Source organism: Ciona intestinalis, chromosome 11 (assembly GCF_000224145.3).
Source record: "Ciona intestinalis chromosome 11, KH, whole genome shotgun sequence".
NCBI classification, from domain to species: domain Eukaryota; kingdom Metazoa; phylum Chordata; class Ascidiacea; order Phlebobranchia; family Cionidae; genus Ciona; species Ciona intestinalis.
Genome location: NC_020176.2, coordinates 1,346,819 through 1,368,882, shown reverse-complemented (window position 1 = coordinate 1,368,882; position 22,064 = coordinate 1,346,819). Strand labels below are relative to the sequence as shown.

Genomic DNA, 22,064 nt, shown 5'->3' with positions numbered 1-22,064 from the left:
TCCATATTGTCTGGAACATTATATGCAATCATCTTCGTAAGTTCGTCATATAAAACGGATAATCTTCGTTTGCAACATTTCAAAACTTAAGGCACAGGTTGTAGACAGACATCGTATTTGCAACAATATTACCTTAGCAACCTTAAAAATATACACGCAACTTAGTAATTGGATACAAAGTTGACACAAACATTCAGGACCTTTCACTGCACACAAACAATCATCCAATCAGAACGCAGCAACTATGGTGGGTGTTATGGTCACGTGGTGGTTCAAGAATAACAAAAACAATAGAAAACCTAACGTTAGGATGCGGGGCGTCATTGTATACGCGGTTTTCGTTGCACCTGTTTAATGTTATTTTTATTAAAAAGACGTTTAAAAAACTTGATTGTGTTCGCAACGATATTGCTTCAATTGACTAGTGATGCGCAACGTACAAACAACCAGCCAGAGCTGACGCTGCAGTTATTTAACGCAGAATCATTTTTTACCGCTTTATTTCAGAGAAAACAAACTTACCATTATTTATGCAAAACTTATTCGTAAATTAACAACGTTAATGTATCAGGTACATTAACACTACTCAGTCTTTTTCTTTCGTATGTTTTCAATAGAATATGACATGTGCTCTCAATATTTGCTACAAATATATACATTCTATGGAATGGGCTAAAAATAACCTGTATGGAATGGGCTAAAAATAAACACCTTCACTAAAAAGAAAATTTAAAAGCTAGTAAACATTATAATGGCAACTGCATGATCTACTTACATTCAAGCAATATAGTCCATGTTATAACTTCACACATAATTAAGCCACATATGCATTTGGTGTGCATACCATCGTGTCACATTTTAATAGTGAGAACTGGATGTATGAATACAATACATATAACTTGCTGCTAATTCCCTTCTCTTCATTGCTAATTATTTTAATCTTTACTACTGTATATAAGAGATAAATAAAATAGATATTATGTCCGGCGAAATAGATATTAGCATAGTGGTTAGTGCGTCTGCCTGTAAGCCAGAGCTAATGGATTCGAGGTTCGACGCTGGTACCATTGTGGGTGTATGTGTCCTTGGGCAAAACATTTAACGGCTCTTATTGCTTCAACCCAGTGGTCACTATTGGGTTTTCCAAATTATCCAACATATATAAAACAAAAATCACCCACAAAGTAACATACATGGTAACTTGTCAGCTGGCACAAGGTGCACACGGCGTGTTATAAAGACTGTCGTTTTTTCAGCCAGGCGAGGATAAAGTAAGTTACATTCATTCATGTAATTTGATAGCATACAAGTAACCATCTTCCTTAACTGTATAGTTTAACAAAAAGTAATCAATCTGTCAGAGCACAAGTTTAATTCAGAAAATACCTCAACACTGACAACATGTGTTTAGGTGAAAGTTTCAGTAAAAGGTAGACAAAACTAACTACACCAATATAATAATACCAAGAAATTGCAAACAAATGCTAATAAACATCCAATATAATGGTGAAAAATTAAAATTAATGGAGTTGGGAACTCGGTTGTTGTATCTAAAAAACAATAAAATATCTTCAAATATGATAATATTTTATCATCTTTAATGTGTAAATACAAAATACTTTTTGAATAATGAAAAGTATCCAAGAACTGTGCAAATATAAATAGTCAAGCAATTTTCAACAGATTTTAATTCATGTTTGATCACAAGTTCATTTTGTCATGAATTAGTGCACTTCTATTTTGCATCTGGGTTTACACTGCTTCTTGTAGTATATGGGATAACCAGGCATGATAAAAACATCATGCCTTAAAATATATGTAAGATATCTAAACCCTCATGAACAGTTACACATTGATACTGTAACGTTTATGCCAAGGTTTCCATTGTCAGCAAACATGTGAGCAATAGCTGAATCAAACACAAGACAATCACTGTTCATTATTGCAGATGAAACACCCTCATGTATTGAGCGTGGGGTAGCTTCCCATGTCAATCTGCGCTTCGGGCCATTTAACTCCAACCTATGGGACACCATAGATTATTACAAAATCACACCGGCTTCGTCTGCCATTGAGCAATAATAATAGAAAAGTGTGTTGCAAGAAAAATAGGTTGTCACTTTGCCCTATTTGCATATAAAACTACATTTATAGATTTAGAGATAAAATGAAGCCTTAAGAAAATGTTTGTATGGTAGATATCTGAAATATGAGTAAAATAAAGTTAAAAGCATAAATTTCTTTTATTTTAATTAAAGAAAATTAGACATATGATATATATTTACTCATTTTATGCCTTTTTTAAAACTTTATAAAAACATAAACTCTTGAAGTCGAATAAACCACATCCCACTGTGTATGGGTCCTGCGTAAGATCTTTTTGGTGTGAAATTTGCATTGAAGCAATAAGTATAAGTTGCCAAACACAGATAGTTCAACTGATAAGCAGGACCCCTCACTCGTGATTACGTTGTTATTTATATCTTGAGTTCGCTGCATTATTCATGTCGAGTCCATTCCAGAATTAAGGGAGTAAATTTATCAAAGAGAGCCGCGAGGTTTCGCCCTTTACATAATTTAATTTACATTTCTACAAACACTGGGATAGATACAAGCGAAAATACAGTTCTCAAAATTAATAAGTATAATTACTACACATATACAGGGCTCTACAGTCACTTGTTTTAGGTGCTTGTCCAAAGCTAATACATTAGTTTTTAAATTTTTATACATGATTTAGTTAATACATTAGTTTACTTGTCCCAACAAAATTTTTACTTTTCCCGATAAAATGAACAATTTCTTAAAACGTGGCATATTTTGTAACATGCATTAGAAATGCTATGTTCAAACCTCAATGTATGCTATATACTTGTGCACATCTTAAAGGTAGCAGCTAGTTAACACGGTTTTATTCCGTGGGTAAAACCTATTTACCACTATCGCAACCACAAACGTACAGAGTGCATATTTTTGCCCTGCCGGCATCGGCCGGATTTTACTCCCTGCAAAAGTTGAAAGCAGTGGTGCAGCCTTAAAATAAAGGGTTTTAAATGCGCCGAAGGGAGTGAGATTAAAAAAACACTTTCTTTCGCCTAAAACACCTCCTTTTACATTCTGATTAACAAACATTAAGGTAATGAGAAATCAATTTAAAAAGCTATATTAAATGGTTACTTATAAAGACATTAAGTTTGTCTCGGTCAGTTTAAAAACTTACAAATAAAAGCAACAAGCAAGATACGTTTAATTCCTGCCAGCTCATTTTATTCCTGCCAAAACACCTGTAACCTCGCGCACGCACACAACACGCACATACACCAATGCGGATGAGTGCACGATCCAATACGTTCGCATCAATGATTTCTCAAATTTTTCTTAAACATATGAATTTGTTGATACGCCGAGCCATTTAACATTCCACAGGAACGTTAGTTTTCTACTTGTCCCTCCAGACAAGCGTCTAACCAAATTCACTTGTCCCATGGTTTCCCAGGACAAGCGGACAAGCGTTAATGTCGAGCCCTGATATACAAAGTACCTGTATGCAAAATTTTCAGCTTGCTTTCTTGTTCCAATGAGCTGCACGATAGCAAAAAATTGTTGGTGGCCATCTAACTTTTCCTGTTTTTCAAGCACAAGCATAAAATGATGTCCGAAACAGGATTGCATCATCACCCAATCCACAGCTCCAGGTAAGTTAATATCAGTAGCAAGAAACACAATGTCTTCGCCCTGGTTGAATAAATTAATGTTATCAAAGTGTTTAATACATATTTAGGTAATATACAAAGTGTCAACAAACAACAGTACAGGTCGCACCACTCTTGCAGTGTATTTGGTGGTTTTGTAACATGAGCACATAGTGTTTGTTTACAAAACAATAAAGAAATTTGAGCTCAAATGGTTCAACTATTTTCACCCGGCTGTTTCAACTGAGTATCGTAACACAAGATGAATTATCTTATCTACAACTGTAGTTCTCTGTATAAACTTTTATTTCTTATATTTTTGTCTTTTTAAAATGTATACATTATAGCACAGGCAAACAACATAACAACTAATCCTCACAAGAGTAACCCATTTCATAAAAACGAGCTTTGGTATGACTAGTCTGATAGATACACTATTGACTTGGTATGACAAAACACTATTCAATCCCCTTGAATTTCTTTCGACGCCAATAGCATTAAGTACCATGCTAGGTAACCAGTGATTTATGTAAAAAAAATAAAACAAATGCCAGTATAACTCACCTGCAAATTTGTGATTGATTTGTGTGCAGTCATTAAGTGTGGCATGACTTGGTCTAATGACCCTTGCCATTTGCACGAAGCACCGGGACAGGGGCATGAATACGGTCGATATTCACAAGTTTCCTCGTGTTCTGGCTTCTGTATGTACCTGAGAGTTACCTCACATCCAGAGGCTGCGTATTTGCAAGGGAAGTCAACTGTCATCGCGACCTGTGATATTAAGTGTGTAAACAACTTGTTAATTTTAAAAACAATTACTTAGGTTTGCACATAGTTGTAACTTGTAACATGGTTCTGCAAACGGATGATAAATCAATGAACAAATTAAGTGTAAACGAAATCTGGCAGATTTATTTAGATCATATTTAAGAGTTAACAATCAATAGATATGTTACAAGACTACAGGTTAGTGGAACTATGTTATCAAAACAAAAAAATGAATCTACTGGTTGTTACATTAAACAAAATTCACATTTCCTTAGTAACCAGTAGTCACAACAATATTAAAATGAATAGTTATATAGTTTGCTTATCACTTCATCAGCATTTGCTTTTTTTATATTTTCATTATTAAACAAATTATTTAAACAAACATAAGCATCACCTTTTCCATCCCTAAGTTTCTTATGTTACCGAGTGCACCACGGCAAGTAGGGCAACATGTTAATTTTGGACGGCAGTTTGTGCACACGAGGTGTCCACTCTGGCATTGTAGGATTGGAGGTAGCACGTAGTCGAAACAAACTGGACATTCAAACAAACTTGCAAGATCCAACTCATTACCAGAAGCACACGCCAATCCCGCAGCCATTCCTTCTACTTGCCTGTGATGTATGAACAGTAGAAAATCACATGAGAGGTTCATACACATTTTGGCAATTACAGATTTAAAGTAAAATTAAATTAAAAAAACACCGAAGAAAAACTTTCTTCCAAAAACACATTATTTAATCAGTTAAACATTATTTACTTTTCTTTTCCCTTTAAACTGCTTTACATGCAAAACTATTACAGAAAGAATAAAGGGCATGTTGGATGTGAATGTGGTGGAATATTTAATGAACAGGATGTATGTTTATAAACACAAAGGAGAAACAGGGCAACTGCTCTGTATCAGTTCAAAGTTCTGCGCTCAAAACAACCACTATCCATTAACTGAAGGCAATTTATTTATCATGTAATATGGAGTCCTATTTTATTAATATTTTTAGCATCATTTTACATTGATACAATATTTAAAATATGACCAATTAATAATTAAAAATAATCCTAATACAAGCATATGAAAACAAACAAACAATCATTCATGACAATTTTATAATTTGTAATTTCAGATAACCTATTTTTTTTCTATTTTCCTACTTGATCACATATTTTAGGCTTTACGATTTATTCACATTATGTGATCAGCTTTTACAATGCAGAATACACCAAGGCAATTAATAGACTATCATTCTGATGTATTGTGCAGTTAAGCACTGCACCACTTTAAATTTCAGAATGTATTATGTAAAAGTACATTAATAAAAATAAACCCTACAGTCTTAAAACAATAGACTTTAAGTTCTGTAGTATTTAAATATGCAGAAAATATTAATTTTGTAATCAGAAATAAGAAGCACAAAGGTAGTAACAGCATACCTTTCATTTCCAGCAACACTCACAATGTTTGACGATTGCCTGCTCATGTTTTTGATTTAATGACTCAGGAACAGTTTAAGTCCATTTTACATTTGCAACGTTATTTTTTACATCCTAACGTTGCTTAAAAACCTGTAATGAAATGATCAGTTTATTTGGTATGAGTGAGAAAACTGGGCCTTTGTTGTTTTTCCTATGGTAGTGTATGTATAAGGATCTTTTACAGCTATTGTTTCATCGGTGTACCGGTATTCCAAGAAAAAAATGATTCCAGGAAAAAAAAATACAAAATATACAGGACTGTTTATAACGCGTAAAGATAGAAGTGGTTATTTATTTAATCAACGTGTTTGATGTACAACGTGCACATTTGTAAACTCAAATCTTCACATTTATTATAAAATGTACAACTAATTTACTGAAACCATTCTTGCATTTCTTAACAAATTTCCTCAGAAAATTTTCGTGACAAAAAACAATTCATCACCTTCATAAAAATAGTATAAAAATGTCACCGACACAGATCAGAGCCATAGAAATAGGTGTTTATACGACTCTGACACAGATCCGAGCCTGTGCTTCGGATGTCAAAGCTCATAGAAAAGTTAAGGAATTAAAAAAAGGCTTAAAGATGCTCATTTTAAATGCTTGCTGAATCATAATAAAACTTTTAAAACTTTGTAGTTTGCGAGTTTGAAGAAAGCTAAGCCAAGCCCTAATCAATGAATGGGCACGTATTGTTATAAAGTGATTGATGAGAATATATGTGTAAAAAAGCTCAATGCAACTCCGTGACCGCGTGTTGTACTGTAAACTTACACTATAGTTAACCTTGTCGTCGCTTGAAAGTGTTCCAGTTACGGTATATATAGTAAAAAGAAATACAGACTAATCAATCAACCACTCGGAAGATATATGTATGCATGATATGTTATTTTTAATAACAAGCAACTTCTGTATTGTTTATTTTCTCATTAATTGTCGTAATAGTAGTCGTCGTAGTAGTAATCGTCGAAATAATAGTCGTCGTAGTGGTAACCCGCAAAATAGAAGTCGGCCTTATCTGAAACGGTAAAGAATAAACAAAAGAATAAATAAATATTAAAAAACTTATTTATCCAAGCTAAATAAGGATGGTTAAATTATTGAGTTTGTGAGTTTGGCAGCCACGCTTTTATTTGACACTTTTACTTTAGTAATTTTTATACCCGTAGCGTGTTTTAAAAGATATTTACAGTTTTATTTAATCTGGTCTTCGTTACTATATTCAAAGAACCAAATTACGCTATGTTTATCGTTTTTTTTTAAAATTAATAATTAAGTAACCTTGCGTTACGATGATTCTATTTGAATAAGCGACCTGCGGTGCCATTTAAGCAAAATATTTATATCTTTTATTCCACAATATGTTATCTTGTTGCCTTTGATTCTAATTATTACGACAGCAACCAACAGCAGCAACAGTGGTTTCGGTAAGGACGAGGAGTCCGATGACAAACAAGAGGAGAAGCGCAATCACCCACAAAGTTACATAACAAACCGACCAGGGTATCGAAACGTCATATATTAAATAAATTATAACCTTAGAGTATGTTGGCGTAAGCTGATGGAAGTTTTTATTCTCCTTTATCTTCGCATTTGGTACTAAACAAAGAATCTTTATATATATATATATATAAGGTGTTTTATCTTTTTCCACAAAACAATATGCTATATCCAAAATATAATTCTAGTGCTCTTTTTCATGCCCCTCGTGCCCGCTTACGAGTTACCACGTATGTAACTTTGTGAGGGAATACTTTTTGTATTGCTGACAACTTGAAGTTTAGACAACCTATGAGTGACCACTGGGTTGGATCAATTGCCATTAATGTTTTGCTAAAGACACATACGGCCACAGTGGTGGCAGCATCGAGCTCTCTACCTTCGTGTTGGGGGAAGACGCGCTAACCACTTTGCCACGGCGCGGGTTAATATGATTCTGCTAGCTTGTACATACCAAAATTAACCGGCTGGGCTAGTTTCTTTCTTGGACAGAAGATAAAGTACCTACCTTTCTTGCCAAATTCCCAAACAAAAATGGCGTCCAAATTGTTAAGTTTCTTAACGTGATTTCTATGAAGCTGCAAATATAATTTGTAACTTCAAACTTATATCTCCTATTACTCTAACAAGGTTCAAGTTTAACTTTTAGGAAATTTTGTAAAATTGACCTGAAGCAAATCACCCACGTGTCGTAATATCTAAGACAAATATGTCAAGACATGACGTGAGAGGAACGTAAAGAAACAATAAAACAGAACATTATAGAATATTTTATTTTGCACATTACAAAAACACTTAATACATTATATGAACTACAGGTTGCAATTAATTAAAATACAAAACCATGATTATATGAAACAGTGCTAAGTACAACAGGTTGCTTGGGCTCGAACTTAATTCTAGAAAACTATTTATAGTAAAGACTGTGGTGACTACATTTAATAAAAAAAACTGTGTATACAATATACATAAAACTCTGGTTCTACCACGGTTTTGTACGAACACGGCGTGGCTGGGGAGTTTTCAATTCTTCCACTTCATCCTAAACAAACAGATCTTTGACTTAATACATTAATAAAAAGTTTGGGGCAAGACATTTACTGGTTCTTGCTTGAACCCAATGGTCCTTATAGGTTGCCCTAACTGTCAGATTAAAATTAATGAAAAATCAGTTACCCACAAAGTTACATATGATCTTATTCATAAGCAGAAATGCATATAATACAAAACCTGTGTTATACCAAATGTTGTTTCCCAGTTAGCAAGGATAATAAAGTTACATTCATTCAATTTACAAACATTGTTTTTGTTAAAAGCAACGTTGGATACCAACCTCTTCATCTTCATAATCATCATCATCATTTTCCTCCGAGTCATATTCCTCCTCCTCTTCACTTTCCTCCTCCTCCTCCTCCTCACTCCTCCCTTGCTCTCTGTTAAATAAAGATAACATTTAAAAATTTATGTAAGCAACCAAATTTTATGGCATTAAAACAGCAGGACAGCTCATACAAGTGACATTATTCGTATAACGACATACACAAGCCTGATAAGCGGTCTGGGTGTTGGGCTAATGGGTGAAATCCGACCTAAATTTTAACCAAAAATATCATGTCCCCAACCCATGGGATACCTAGCTGTAGTACTTTACCTATATAAAATAGCAACCAAGCAAAAATAGCAGTGCAACAATAAACTCACAACTTCTATAACATTTTATATTGTTTTGAATGTTTTCCTTTATAAAAACTACTGGGAGGTGTCAACAAACTTTAAAACCGCTTTCAAATGCCTAATATTTTATATTTGTATAAATTAAATGCTTACTGATATATAAAAACTAAACAAAATGTATGAAGTAATTCTACTGTTATCTAAGGAAACCTTTCGTGTCGATTTGAATCTTGAAATGTCAGTCTGGTTCTTTCCATGGTTGTCACTGGTCGGTTCTTATCATTCGCACCAGGATTAATAGATTGCGCAATATCTAACCGCTCATTCATTGCAGTAGCAGGTCTCAAATTGTTGCGAAACATCTGGTGCAAAGAAAATAAACATTAATATTTATAACATGTGGTTATTATGTGTGTTGTGGTTTCATAGCATAGGCTATTTGAATTATATCCCATGTTATTACCTGTTTCACTGATGCAATGTCACCAACTTACCAGTTACATAAGCTACTCCATTGCATGTATACGTAATATACATACGTTATGTTGCATATGTATGGTTTGCAATATCAAATGTGTGTTGTACATTATTATGGTGTGGGTATTTTGAACCAAATATTTAATAGAGGTATTTAACCTTTTTTTAATATGACTTCAGTTGGCATATACAAATTTGCACCTTAAAAAAAACAACTTGACTTCAGGATAATAATCTGAAATTTAATAAACTATGTAAATTAAGATAACTGAAATATAAGCAATTCACAATGAAGTCCTGACAAATCATTCTAAATGTCATAAATTATCGAACAGCTGTTATTGATTATTGTTGAGATTAAATGTATTCATAAGGAGATTGTAAACTAAAGTAGAAACCTCTATATGTTCTTCCTCATCAATGGTTTGCAATGCATTGTATGTGTTGGTGTATAACTCTAGTGCTTTGGCATGAAACAGCATTTCAACTTTAACAAACTCAGAAAATATTTTCTAAAAAAATAAAAGTAAGTTAAATTTTTCTTAAACCAAAAACATTCTTTAATGCAAATCACTTGATATTGTAAGTCACATAATCATGATGCTGATTAGGCTCAAAATCCAAACAAATCTTTGTTTAGTCCTAATGTTGTATATTAGTATCTTTGTGGCAGGCCATTAATGCCAGTTGTACACAGCGTTTCCTTCCTTATGTTATGAGTTGTTCAAATTAAAAAAAAACAATCGTCCAAAAGTGGATATGTTGTAAAAAGGTCTATGAAACAAGACATCTGTGTTATAATGACTGTGTTGCCCTGCCAAGTGAGAATAAATAAATTATAATTCATAATTATTTTATCACTTATCATAATTCGAATAGCCCTGTATATTTTAAACAAAACTTGTAAGTAGGTATTTTTAAACTAACATGACCAAGTCACCCGACCAACCTTTAAATCTTGAATTTTCTTCGTTTCAAATTTATCGATGGTATTAGCAAGAGTTTGTGTTGTTCGTGCAACGTCCACTGTGCGGCGCTGTAGCTCTGCTTCTGCTTGAGTCTATAAATATCATATAACGTAAAATAAAATCCTATAAATAGCCAGTTTTAAAAACACAGAAAACAAAGATTTTTTTCAAAAAATCACTATACATTATACTGATGGGTCTGTGACAGACTCTGCAGTGTTTTTTTTTTCAATTTTATTACATATTATTAAATAACATGTCCTTGGATTATCAGCAGCATAAAAATATTATATGTATATAATATTATTATATGTATATAATATTTTTATCAACCTCGTTTGGGTGTTATAATTTTTCATTTTAAACATAGAAATCTTACGATGGTGTGCCGGTCATGAGGAGATTTATTTCTTAACGCCTCCACTTGTTGGTGCTGTTTCAACTCACGGTTTCTTGCTTTAAACGATGTGTTCAAGTCGTTCTGTAAATTTACATGTTAAAGTAATATGAGGTGAAAGAGGACAATAGGTTTAAATATGGACAATTTTCCTTTTTGCTTGAGACACATGACCACAGTCATGAAATAAATTAAAACATAGTAAAGTACATTTACAAATATTAAACAATTAAACAAATATAATTTCCTTATATTATCTTCAATTCTGTTAAAGGTAAATGTCTAAATTTTCCTCACTAAATTATTCAATAAAAATATACGATTCAATGTTTAATTATTTATCCTAATTTAGTTTGATAAAAGTAAATAACCATCTATATTGCAGAAAGTATTTATAAGCACAGATACCTGTGTGTGTTTACATTCCCTCCCATAAGTAGTAAGTGGGGTCAAAACTTTGCCTTCAATTCTTTCAATCTAGAGAATAGGAATTTCGTATTTTAACTTTGTAAGAAGTTCTATGCAACTTTAAGTGTTATTAGGCCAAGTATAAAAATTAATGTTAAACAGAGTTTTCAAACATATCTACAATCTACTACAACTACAACTACAAAGGTTACTTGCATCTTACAGGCTGATAAGTGTGTTTATTTTTTACAAACATAAACCTACTTACAAAATATAACTTAACCTATCAAACATAAAAAATAAACAAATCAAAATCAGGTCAAAAAAAACAAGTAAAAAACTTTGTTAGCCTAATAGCCTTTGGTGTTTGTTTAAAATAGTTTAAAAAACAACCACTCACCTGCGCTTGCCGATAATCTTGGATTGCAGAAATATTTTCAGAGAAATTGGTAAGTTTGGTTTTTAATGGACCTTGTTCAACGTTCGCATATTCCATGCATGTCTAGTCGAATAAAAATGTTATAAAAATGCAAGTTTATACGATGACACATAAATGTTAAAAAAATTAGCAACTAAAAAAGTCTATTGATATAAGTGACACTTCTCCAAAATTTCCACAGCATTGAAGAGGTATATGAAAAAAACACAACCCACTTTTGCAAAGTCATCATATTTATCCCTTAGTCGTCCATTCTTTCTGCAAATCCCCCCAATTTCATTACACATCAATCCAAAGTACTTTTGAACTTTTTGTACAGCTTCTTCAATAAACTTTGATTGTGCTTCTCTGGGTGAACAAAGAATATGTTATTAATTGATTTTACTTTTTGTAAAAAAGTTTGCATTTATTGTGTATTCCCTCCAAAAGTGATATTTATTTTTAAATAAATAATGAAAAAAAAACTCCGTCAGATAACCCCTAACCCCAAAGAACTATTGCTTACCTTTATTCTAATTAAATTATTCCTAAATATTGCATTCATATAACTAGAACTATTCTAATGATAACAAATAATCTTAAAACCATAACATACGTTTTTGTTATCTTCAAATAAAAACATTGCATAAAAACAGGTATATATAAAACATTGCAATACAATAACATTACATAAAAAACAAGCGCACATTACCACATGTGTCAATACATTCTTTCGAAATTTACACTGAATCTTTTTGCAAACCATATCCCTAAAATGTAAACTAAAATTGCCACATACAACTTATTTTTCTTACCATTATTTGTACACAGTAGTATACAGTTGCAAAACAACAACGTCACAGTAACAAATTAACGCCAATATTATACAGAACACACCTATTTTTAGAAAACGAAGTAAGTTTTAAGTGACCGTCTAAAAATAAATCGTTATACCCACCGTTCCCTTGCTTCTGGCGTTTGGGGAGTCTTACTGAAACTCATGGCTTCGTAAGAACGTTTGACAGATTGTTAAAACGTTCTGAATTCAAAACAAAACGAATTTGAATCGGAAAATTGCAACAAAATCACGGAAATTTCTAATTTCGAACTGTAAACAACAAAATTGTTACATTCCACGCTACAGCGAAACCGGCCGTTTCTATGCCTATAGAAATAGTAAAAGATTTGTTTATCCAATGGGGAGTGGTAACAAAAAGGTTTCCGTAATGGTGCGATAAGATTGGTTTAAACCACAACACAAGCAAAAATGAATTCCGTAAATACGAGTTCTGTAAAAATGAGCTCTGCATGTACTCTCGGGTAAGACTCTGTACGACAACTGCTCCAACCCAGAGTCGTATAAACACCGAGTAGTCCAACTGCCGTCTATGTGTGTCCAAAATAGAGCAAAAGTGGTGACTTTGACAATGGGTTTAAACGAACTTGTTAAGTTTTGTTTGTGTTTTCCTATTGTGGGAAGGTGTAAAACAGCTTCTATTTACCTTACCAAACATTTTTTAGAAAAAATGTATAAATTTAACCGCTTTAAATGACTAAAATGTCGCAAATCAACCGCTTCTAATTCTAATTTTTGACTTTTTTTGACACAGAAAACAAATAACACATGTTTTTTACATTTTTCAACCTTTAAATTTGTTTTTAGGCTCAAGTTTTTCTGTAATTTACCGAAAACATACATTTTCCCTATACCTACTGTGTTATTTTGGACCCAAATTGCCGTTCAAATTGTGATTTACGTAACAATGGGTTGGACTACTCGGTATTTCTATGGCTCTGCTCCAACCTAGTAGCCCCTACTACCCTATTTGTTTTGTCTAAACGGACCCTGGTCTAAACTATAAGCCATACGATAAAAAATATGTCGTAACTCATAAGCGAACCCGCGAGGTGTATACAATAGAACACCTGTGTTTTGACGACTGTCGTTCTCCTGCCACGCGAGTATAAATAAACTCCATCCATTTATCTGAAAATCACGTGCATGACAAGAAGTTCGATCTGAAATTAGAGGTTCGTTATCAACGCAAATATTATGCTGGGCTTTGTTATACAGATGTCGTATACCTGGTTCTAAACTTCTAAGGCAACATTTAGGCATATGATTTAAATATTACTGAGAATTCCTGAGTTATAATCTGAAATTCCCGTGTACGGATGACAAATTATGAGGAAAACATTTAAATCTGGTCACAAAAATTAGTGCGATTGACTAGCTGTGACGCAATTTTTTTTCTCACAGTTTAAAGGTCAGGTGAACAATGCTAATTATGACCAAACAAACCGCTCCAGTACTCTAAGCACTGTAATTCACACAGGCAAAACCAGTTTAGATCTTTCTAAAACAAAGACAATTTGTCCGAGGTTTACGTGTAAGTTAACAGCCGTTAAAGAGTGATAAACGACCTGTTGACCTCTACCTTCAAACCACACGTTTGTTGTAAGTTTGCCTACATATAGCTCAGGGGCGGAATGATTCAAATTACGGGGTAGGTCGTTAATTTTTACAGTCCACATAATAAATCAGCCCTTGGTTGGTATATATATAAGACAGAGCGCCAGGTCTGAGATATGTTTCATTCTTCGTAGACAAGTCAACAGCAACATAATGACGTCATTTCGATGTGTGGTAGTAATCTTGTGCGCATGCGCAGCAGTGGCAACTGCAGCACCAAAGAAATCATGCAAAGTTTCGACAATGACTCGAAGGAGATGTGGGCCCACCAACATCGGGCAATCAGAATGTCAGACAAGGTAAGTGATTACGTCATAATTAATGACGTTCTATTTTGTTTTGCGTAATGATACTGACAAATTGAAATCAATTACGTCACACAGGGGCTGTTGTTACGACACTAAAGCGTTCGGAAGCATGAAGTGTTTTAGAAAAGGTAATTGTGTTTAATTAATTTATCTTCATACTCTATTAATTAAATATGACTTTTGCTACTGTAATCAAAAGACCAAATAAAAATATATAGTATGATGGGGAAGATGGGACACTTTTAGCACAGAATATCTAAATATCCTGATTGTGGTTTAAACAATTAACAATGGTCTATGGGAGTCGTGAAGATACGGTTTCATAATTCTTCGAATTTTCTTTGTTTACTACTAAATGGGACGAGAAAATAGAATGAAAAGGTGTCCCATCTCCCCCCATCCTACTATATGTCAATCTACGTATGTTATAATTAGTGTGATTGTAACGTAAAAACTATTCAAACTTGAAACTAAAACTCGAACTGTCATAACATAGACAATTTATTTGCTTTTAAAAACTGAAGATTCAAAACATAATCGTAAAAATATATCAAATGTAAACTGCGTGGTAGTTTTTTTTTAATTTTCTGACGATCTTTTTGCTATAGATAGATAAATAAAACAACGTTATCGTATAATTATATATCCAGGTGAATGGAATATGTTCACCACACTAATAATTATACTTACCACAGAATACACATTATCGTTTGGTCATCAACCCACTAAGTCACCAACAACCGGTCGCAACCCTCAACCCACTAATAATGACAAAACATTTGGTCTTCTCGGATTGTTAGGAAACTCTCAAATTGATCAAAATTTGGCGATTGCTTCTTTGATAGCAGGTCAGTATCTAACACAAATTCGATCAAAATGTTTAGGGTTTAAAATATGAATTTAAATTTCCTTTATTTATCGACAAATTCTATCTCAGAACATTTTGCCTTATTTCGCACACCTCGTGCCCGCAAGTTGTCATATTTGTTTTGCGATAGCTGTTTTTTATGGCGTACAATTGTGACGGCAAATTAGTAATTAACCACTGACGAGCAATTGGCGTAAAGTGTTTGCACAACGAAACACACGTCTGCTACAAGGTAGCAAAATCGAGCATCGAAATATTTTGGCCCAAGGAGCGACCGCTCTAAACAGATGTGGGTTGTCGCAAGACAATTAAAATAAACTAAGAGTCAAATTCACACTTCTGTAAACAAAACAACATTTTCCCTAACTTACATTACAGACGGCGATTCCAACAACAGTGGGGTTGGAAAATTGGCTCTCGGGAGTGTTCTTGGTTCAAAGTTTTTCAAGAATGACGCGAAGTGTAAGTATGACGTTATAAAGTGACGTAATATCTTGTAACCCATTGTTTTGTCACAGTTGCATTTTTGGACAAACTCCGCAGAGATGGATTAGGTAAGTGACGTTATTTTAATATATATAAATGTAACGTATTTGTTGCGACAACGACATTCCATGTGAATTTTATAAACACATACGACCACCAAGTTAGAAGAGACGAACCTTGGAATCGTAACATCTAGGTTAGAGCCTAACCACTGCGGCGTTGATTGTTACTAAGTCTAAAACCATGAAGTATAACATTTTTCAATTGTCTAGTCCTAATGCAACGATTATCGCAGGTCGTAAATACATCGGTGGTTCGACTTCGAAGCCGATAAACGTGTATGGTAAACGTTGTGACGTAACGAAGGTTTCAAACACTTGCGGAACGTCATCAAAGTAAGTTTCGTCGGAAACGACGCAAGAATGTGTATTATGACGTTACAAACATTGACCTAACTGACGTATTTTCCCACGCAGAGATACATGCGGTCGGTGGGGTTGTTGTTGGCATGACGTCACAAAGACATGTTATCACGCAACAGTGCATAAAGTTAATAAGTGGTAGTTTGTTTTATTCACAATGCGTGTGATATTTAATCGAATTTTAATTGTTATTTACTCAATACAATGATTGACGTGTTTCATTCTGTTCTTTAACTGTATAGAGAGTTAAGAATAGTTGCGGTTTGGCCATTTAGAGAATGAGCACTTGGTCCATGGTTTTGCCTTATGCCCACAGTCTAGCTGATTAAACTGTAGACTATACTATAGTATAGTGTATGATTATGAAAACATAAGTGTATGGTTGTGATCGCAGAAGAAAAAATGACTTCGTTTTGATTCAAAACAACGTTTAAATGTCATTCAGCGAGAGTTAGTCAGGGTTACATGAACATAGTTGTATGCGTGTTGTTTGTTGCATTCCTACACGAAGTTTCGCATTATATAAGATCTATCGTTAACGTGTATGTCATTTTATAGCAATCTCACGGTCAGTTGTTCAAAAACTGATAAATGTTACCTCACTACAAACTACTATTGCACTACCGCACATGTAAAGATAGAAACAACATACTTTGTTTTTACAATGTATTCCCATAATCACTGTAAATAAACCATGTATGGAATTGAAACTATTTACACATGTAACTAAATTGATCATAAACTTACTCGTTAATACATCATTAACCTCTCTTTAAACCGTGATTGTTGCAACACAATAATGTTCAATTATACAACTTGTGCGATCTAATCAATATCAAACAACCGCAATACTTGATCAAGCTGGTTTTCAACACTCACTTCAACAGAGTCAGAATTACCGGTCGTCAACAAAGCAAGCAAAGTCTCTGCAACTTTAGGAATGAGTTTTAATCCGATAAAAGTTTTGCACCTTCTTGTTTCTGGTTTCTTCCCAAGACTGAGGTGGATGGAGTGATCAATGGCTTCTCTCTTCCTGGAGGTTTTGAGGCAGTTTATCCAATCAGTGATGAAGAGGTTTAAGTTGAAAAGGAGGACAGTTGCTTCCCGTTCAAGTTTGATCGGATGTTTGTCATCGTTGTCTTCCCCGTACCTCGAGAAAGCGAAGACTCTGCTCTGGCAGAGTCGCTTGCAGAATAAGTTGTGATCCTCATCCTGTGTGAAGACAAGGCCCGCATCCGTGTTCTTTAGGACTTTCTGGAACCCATTGGTCCCCTTTCCTCCGATAGTTTTAACTTGTGGAAGGGAAATTGCTGGTCTTTCGAAATCAACGATCAGTTCGCTCCTCTGAGGTTCATCAATCTTCATGAGGTAACATTGTTGATCCGGATCACCATAGTGGATGCGGTAACCAAGATTCATCTCCATCAAGTCACGCTCAAGAACTTCATGTTGCTGGTATTTGACTCTCAACGAATATTGACGTAATTCATCACCTAAAAAAAACTTTGTAAGTGAAATACAAGTTATGCTGTACACAAGACTATAGAAACCTTCATTAATTTTTCCCTCACTGCCAATATAAAGCACTTATATTAGTATGTCTTACGCACTCGACACAAGTGTATTAAAAGTTAATTAAACATTTGCATTTAAATTAGTGCTTTGCAATAGACACTTCTGGCTATTTTTAATGGTGTGTGTGATGTTTTTAATGGTGTGTGTGATGTCTTCATAATGGTGTGTGTGATGTAACAAAAGAATTATGACATCATAACTTACGTGGAATTCCAAGAATATCCAGCAAATGATAAATATCTCGATTTCCTTTGTTGTGCAGCTCCCTGGTTGGACCTATGAATGTATGAAAGTTAAAACATTTCCAACAAGTCATTACATTAAATTAGGACAAGTGTTTGCTAAAATGCTCGACTTAGTTTATTTATGGTATGGTCTACTATAAATTCAGTTAAAACACAATACAGTATTTCCTAATCAAATTTTAAAATGTAGATTATGTAATCCAGTGAACCTCCTTACAATTAAGCAGCGACAGATACACAGGGCGCGCAGACTGTAATCCAAGAGAATCTTAAAGATACCTGCAGATATTTCCGCTGCATGAAGAAGCATTTTAAATCCATCTGCATCTTTGTCCTCCTCCAACTGCTCTTCATGAACCTCCACCTTCATCCCATCCACCGGAATCAAACCATCATCTGGAGCAGGTTGGGAGAATGTTGCTCCGGGAAGAAAGACGACTTCTTTTGGTATAAAATCCTCAACAATTTTGTTCCCATTAATGGGAGCAGTAAAATGATAAGTGAAGCTGTCCTGTGGTGCGACCACTTCTTCCTCTTGCTGCTGCTGTGTGGATTTATATCGGATTAAACTGATGTGTAATGTAAATTTGATTTGCTGTGAACACACACATGCAATGAAGCAGCCACTAGCTTTTTTTTAGGCCATGCAACAGCCCACATTGTATACCAGGTTATATGTTGCATACAAAATTATATTTAATATTTTCAACCAGTGGTTCGCAAAATCACGAAGTCATAGAGGCAAACATAGAAGTGGTTTGAAAATATATGAAACTTATTCTTGTGTGATGAGGCAACGACAGTTGTTCAAACACAGATGTTCTCTTTCACACACCTCATGCCTGATTATGAGTTACCAAGTGTGTTTTACAAAGAATACAAATAGCATTGAACATGGTCAAGGATTAATAATCTATGTTATAAAAAAGTACATTTACTTTTCACACGCTCACCTCTCTTAACCTGGGGTATTTCCGTTTGGCTTCCACGCTCACAGATGGGGAAGACCCACGTTTTTCCCCCAATCGATCATTTTGAATAACTCCCATGTTTAAAGCATTGGAAATTTTGTGAGCACCCCAGTTATCAGGTATGGTGTGTACATCTGTGAAGAAAACCAGTTAAACAAATGGAAACTGGGTTAATAGTATTTTCCATCAATCGATATTTTCAGCTGTAAACAAACCTTATCTATCATTGTAAACAAAATAATTTCCCGCCAAAAAATTTAACGACAAAAAAAAGGGGTTTCTATTTTAGAACACAATTCATTTTCTCCACATTCTTCGATTTTCATTAATGCAAATAAAAGTTTCATTTTTGAAAAATGGAAAACCATTTTTTTAAAATGGAAAAAGTTCATCAACCATATTTGTGAAAGTAGTGATATACGTTGGTTTAGTCATCTTAATAATTTTGATTTGTAACTGCTAAAGCAAAAGTCCACCAATCAGCAGTCACAAACCATGCACAACCAATAACCTGGGATCCAATTTGAGATATCATCGGACAAAATCTCCACATCGACAATATCTGTTCCGTACTCCTCTTCTATATCAGGTTGAACTGTTTGTTGTCTTCCTTTTGTCCTACCTTTCTTAACAGCTGGAAATATTAAACTTAAACAACTTTCACTAAAAGGAGAAGCAGCATCATAAGTTACAACTAAAATTGTAATATGCATTCTATTTCTGGGCTGGTTTTTAAACTACAAAAACTATTAATTTTAGGTTGTCGGGAAGCAAAAAAAAAAGTTTACATCTTGTACATTTGTATTACCATTAATGAAGACATCACCACCATTCAGTTCAATAGTAAGTTTTACTCATTAATACTATATATATATGTATATTATTTACCAGTTTCTTCAGGAGTAAGAACTTTATAAACTTTATAGTTTCCAGTTTGAAGACCAAGTTGATGGAGATTGGTTTGTTCTTCAAGATCGCGACATTTTCGAAGAATCGTCCGGAAATTACTTTTCATAAGACTTACATGCTGAGTTGGTGGCTTTTGGTTACGAATGAACGAGCGATGCTCTGCCCAAGCCTGGGATTGTGAAGCCATTGTAAACATGCGAATACATTAGTTTGTTTTATATTCTATAGCATGGCCATGGCATGCTCATGAAACTTAAGATTTAGGTCCAACATGTCTTGGAACCTGGAATTTGGATTAAAGTTGGCCCAATACTCCAACACCCTTGGTCAGTGTTCTACAAAAAAGACCTCACTAGATCACCCAAAGAATAAATATATATGTACATTTTGATGTGAAAAGTGATTTTGATTCTACTGTAGACACTAAGGGGCTTGGTTAAATGTCTGTTATTTGTTAAATAATCCCGAAGTGAACCTCAAAACAAATAATCATGTAAGTTTTAAAGCATTAAAAAAGGTCAAAACTGCTTAATATCTTGCTTAATACCTTCCAAATATCATTAAATAGCTTTATTATTGTTCAATATGTTACATTAAAAAATAAACAAACTCACTTTGAATATTTTATGATGGTCTTCCCACCCAGGATAGTTTTTCTTTGTCCATGGAAGTTTAAACACTCGTTGTTGTTCGGAATCAATCCATTCCAACCCAGGATAATTGCCACTGGATATTTGTTCGATCAGCCAAGGTTTAAATTGAAGATTATCTGAGTTTTTTAATCGATCAGAACTAAAACTTTCACACATTGAATAAGGAGAGTACATTTTGAGTTTAAACATGAATGGCTTTACTCTTGGTCTGTTTCTCTAAATTTCAATCTAAAAACAACAATTCAGATTAATATATATACTTTACATTTTGAGTTTGACATTAAATAGTAGACTATTTCAGATATTTACAGTTATAAAGCTAAAATCGAGGAAACTATAAATTACATGCTTTGGGCGATATCTGAAAGAATCGGGTCCATTTTATATTAAACTTGATATTAAAGCGTTAGAAACAATTCCTGGTAGACAGATTTACTCATTTGAATGTTCAGTTTCGTCGATGTTTGATATTTATAACGTCTAAGGGGAATTTTTACAAAGTGGAAATTTCTGAGCAACTAAACAGGGTAAAAAACCTAAACAGTGCCAGCTGTATTCTTACAACGATTCAAACGCATGGGCTCGATAGACATCATAAAAAAGCATTTTGTTTGGGGATCTGTACCGATATTGAAGGTTCGACTACGCAACTGAAAATCCTGCGGTAAATTAAATGATGCTAACTTCATTAATTAAACAACAAAATCTGTTTCCCTATGTCAGTATACAACCATGTCTATTTTCGTGACCTCATGTTCTGTTTTATAAACTCAAACGCCCGCTTACGAGTTACCACGGATGTAACTATTAACGTGTTTATGCATACGGACTCTCCTTGTTCAGTTGCATGAACGGTTCAATTATGCAGATCACCAGATATGACATTCGTTTCAATGATTTTCATTGTCCATAAATCAGAAATTCTTGAATTGATCTGTGAATACTAATCAAAGTTATATAAGAAAAATATGACATCGGTGGGCTGGCTTACTATTCTCGGGGGTGAAATTCCAATTTCACGCTATTTATCCCAATTACATGAACAAGTTTTACAGTCTCTATTTGTGTGAAACAGCATCCCTTGAGAATAAAGCAACACTAAGCAAAAGGTCGACTTTATATTATTTAATACGGACGGTGAAGAGTTGTACTTAAAGCAAACTTTCGAGTGTACAATTACCAGTTGAGAAGGAATGGTTTTACATTCAGCATCTTACGTTCAATATAATATTCAAAGGTCTATTATAGTCATTTAGTACAGGTTGGTATACTTGGTGTTCAGTGGTATCTTCGGGCGTTTTTTTTTTATTCAGAGTAGTTTCTTTGTTTTCTGTTCGATAAATTTGACTCCTCTATGAAATTATCGGAGG

At 34.0% G+C, this 22,064-nt stretch overlaps 4 protein-coding genes and 1 long non-coding RNA gene across 8 annotated transcripts; 1 reads left to right on the top strand and 4 right to left on the bottom strand.

The window, feature by feature from the left end:
* Window positions 1-1,353: 1,353 nt before the first annotated feature.
* Window positions 1,354-6,041, bottom strand: LOC100176189 (E3 ubiquitin-protein ligase SIAH1B). 2 transcript variants are annotated; one of them, XM_002127707.4, is made up of 5 exons: window positions 5,898-6,041; window positions 4,861-5,080; window positions 4,257-4,466; window positions 3,542-3,735; window positions 1,354-2,022 (listed from the first exon to the last, which is right to left on the bottom strand). In XM_002127707.4, the coding sequence occupies exons 1-5, from the start codon at window positions 5,942-5,944 to the stop codon at window positions 1,836-1,838; spliced, it is 858 nt and encodes a 285-aa protein (XP_002127743.1). In that variant the 5' UTR covers window positions 5,945-6,041; the 3' UTR covers window positions 1,354-1,835. The 2 variants fall into 2 exon arrangements, with proteins under 2 accessions (XP_002127743.1, XP_018669721.1); XM_018814176.2 differs by lacking the exon at window positions 1,354-2,022 and adding an exon at window positions 2,314-2,566 and having other exon boundaries at window positions 5,898-6,027.
* A 770-nt stretch (window positions 6,042-6,811) lies between these two features.
* On the bottom strand, window positions 6,812-7,261 carry LOC113474650. Its single transcript, XR_003396339.1, has 2 exons — window positions 7,224-7,261; window positions 6,812-6,960 (listed from the first exon to the last, which is right to left on the bottom strand). It is a non-coding gene; the product is annotated as an uncharacterized LOC113474650 (long non-coding RNA).
* A 935-nt stretch (window positions 7,262-8,196) lies between these two features.
* Window positions 8,197-12,961, bottom strand: LOC100186403 (protein FAM92A-like). Of its 2 annotated transcripts, none has more exons than XM_002127827.5 (10): window positions 12,743-12,961; window positions 12,021-12,153; window positions 11,767-11,868; window positions 11,367-11,435; window positions 10,941-11,042; window positions 10,543-10,653; window positions 9,992-10,105; window positions 9,327-9,478; window positions 8,776-8,875; window positions 8,197-8,484 (listed from the first exon to the last, which is right to left on the bottom strand). In XM_002127827.5, the coding sequence occupies exons 1-10, from the start codon at window positions 12,784-12,786 to the stop codon at window positions 8,425-8,427; spliced, it is 987 nt and encodes a 328-aa protein (XP_002127863.1). In that variant the 5' UTR covers window positions 12,787-12,961; the 3' UTR covers window positions 8,197-8,424. The 2 variants fall into 2 exon arrangements, with proteins under 2 accessions (XP_002127863.1, XP_026692344.1); XM_026836543.1 differs by lacking the exon at window positions 12,743-12,961 and adding an exon at window positions 12,600-12,691.
* A 1,380-nt stretch (window positions 12,962-14,341) lies between these two features.
* Window positions 14,342-16,562, top strand: LOC100184022. Its single transcript, XM_002127844.4, has 7 exons — window positions 14,342-14,556; window positions 14,641-14,693; window positions 15,261-15,413; window positions 15,812-15,895; window positions 15,952-15,987; window positions 16,215-16,314; window positions 16,396-16,562. The coding sequence occupies exons 1-7, from the start codon at window positions 14,411-14,413 to the stop codon at window positions 16,481-16,483; spliced, it is 660 nt and encodes a 219-aa protein (XP_002127880.1). The 5' UTR covers window positions 14,342-14,410; the 3' UTR covers window positions 16,484-16,562.
* A 428-nt stretch (window positions 16,563-16,990) lies between these two features.
* On the bottom strand, window positions 16,991-20,924 carry irf-like-6 (interferon regulatory factor like protein). 2 transcript variants are annotated; one of them, XM_009861786.3, is made up of 7 exons: window positions 20,656-20,924; window positions 20,021-20,210; window positions 19,644-19,766; window positions 19,115-19,266; window positions 18,441-18,702; window positions 18,121-18,192; window positions 16,991-17,834 (listed from the first exon to the last, which is right to left on the bottom strand). In XM_009861786.3, the coding sequence occupies exons 1-7, from the start codon at window positions 20,881-20,883 to the stop codon at window positions 17,167-17,169; spliced, it is 1,695 nt and encodes a 564-aa protein (XP_009860088.1). In that variant the 5' UTR covers window positions 20,884-20,924; the 3' UTR covers window positions 16,991-17,166.
* Window positions 20,925-22,064: the final 1,140 nt, after the last annotated feature.

What these genes read in the sequence shown, in the direction of transcription:
- LOC100176189 (XM_002127707.4), bottom strand. Translation starts at nt 5,944, where the DNA reads ATGAGCAGGCAATCGTCAAACATTGTGAGTGTTGCTGGAAATGAAAG. An exon ending in AGTGTTGCTGGAAATGAAAG is followed by an intron (nt 5,081 to 5,897) that starts GTATGCTGTTAC and finishes CATACATCACAG; the next exon opens with GCAAGTAGAAGGAATGGCTG. An exon ending in GCTGAAAATTTTGCATACAG is followed by an intron (nt 2,023 to 3,541) that starts GTACTTTGTATA and finishes GGTGTCCCATAG; the next exon opens with GTTGGAGTTAAATGGCCCGA.
- LOC100186403 (XM_002127827.5), bottom strand. Translation starts at nt 12,786, where the DNA reads ATGAGTTTCAGTAAGACTCCCCAAACGCCAGAAGCAAGGGAACG. An exon ending in AGAAAATTCAAGATTTAAAG is followed by an intron (nt 10,106 to 10,542) that starts GTTGGTCGGGTG and finishes TTATTTTTTTAG; the next exon opens with AAAATATTTTCTGAGTTTGT. An exon ending in GATTCAAATCGACACGAAAG is followed by an intron (nt 8,876 to 9,326) that starts GTTTCCTTAGAT and finishes TTTATTTAACAG; the next exon opens with AGAGCAAGGGAGGAGTGAGG.
- LOC100184022 (XM_002127844.4), top strand. Translation starts at nt 14,411, where the DNA reads ATGACGTCATTTCGATGTGTGGTAGTAATCTTGTGCGCATGCGCAGCA. An exon ending in GATTGCTTCTTTGATAGCAG is followed by an intron (nt 15,414 to 15,811) that starts GTCAGTATCTAA and finishes CTTACATTACAG; the next exon opens with ACGGCGATTCCAACAACAGT. An exon ending in ACTTGCGGAACGTCATCAAA is followed by an intron (nt 16,315 to 16,395) that starts GTAAGTTTCGTC and finishes TTTCCCACGCAG; the next exon opens with AGATACATGCGGTCGGTGGG.
- irf-like-6 (XM_009861786.3), bottom strand. Translation starts at nt 20,883, where the DNA reads ATGTTTAAACTCAAAATGTACTCTCCTTATTCAATGTGTGAAAGTTTT. An exon ending in ACCATCATAAAATATTCAAA is followed by an intron (nt 20,211 to 20,655) that starts GTGAGTTTGTTT and finishes TCACAATCCCAG; the next exon opens with GCTTGGGCAGAGCATCGCTC. An exon ending in TCTTACTCCTGAAGAAACTG is followed by an intron (nt 19,767 to 20,020) that starts GTAAATAATATA and finishes TAATATTTCCAG; the next exon opens with CTGTTAAGAAAGGTAGGACA.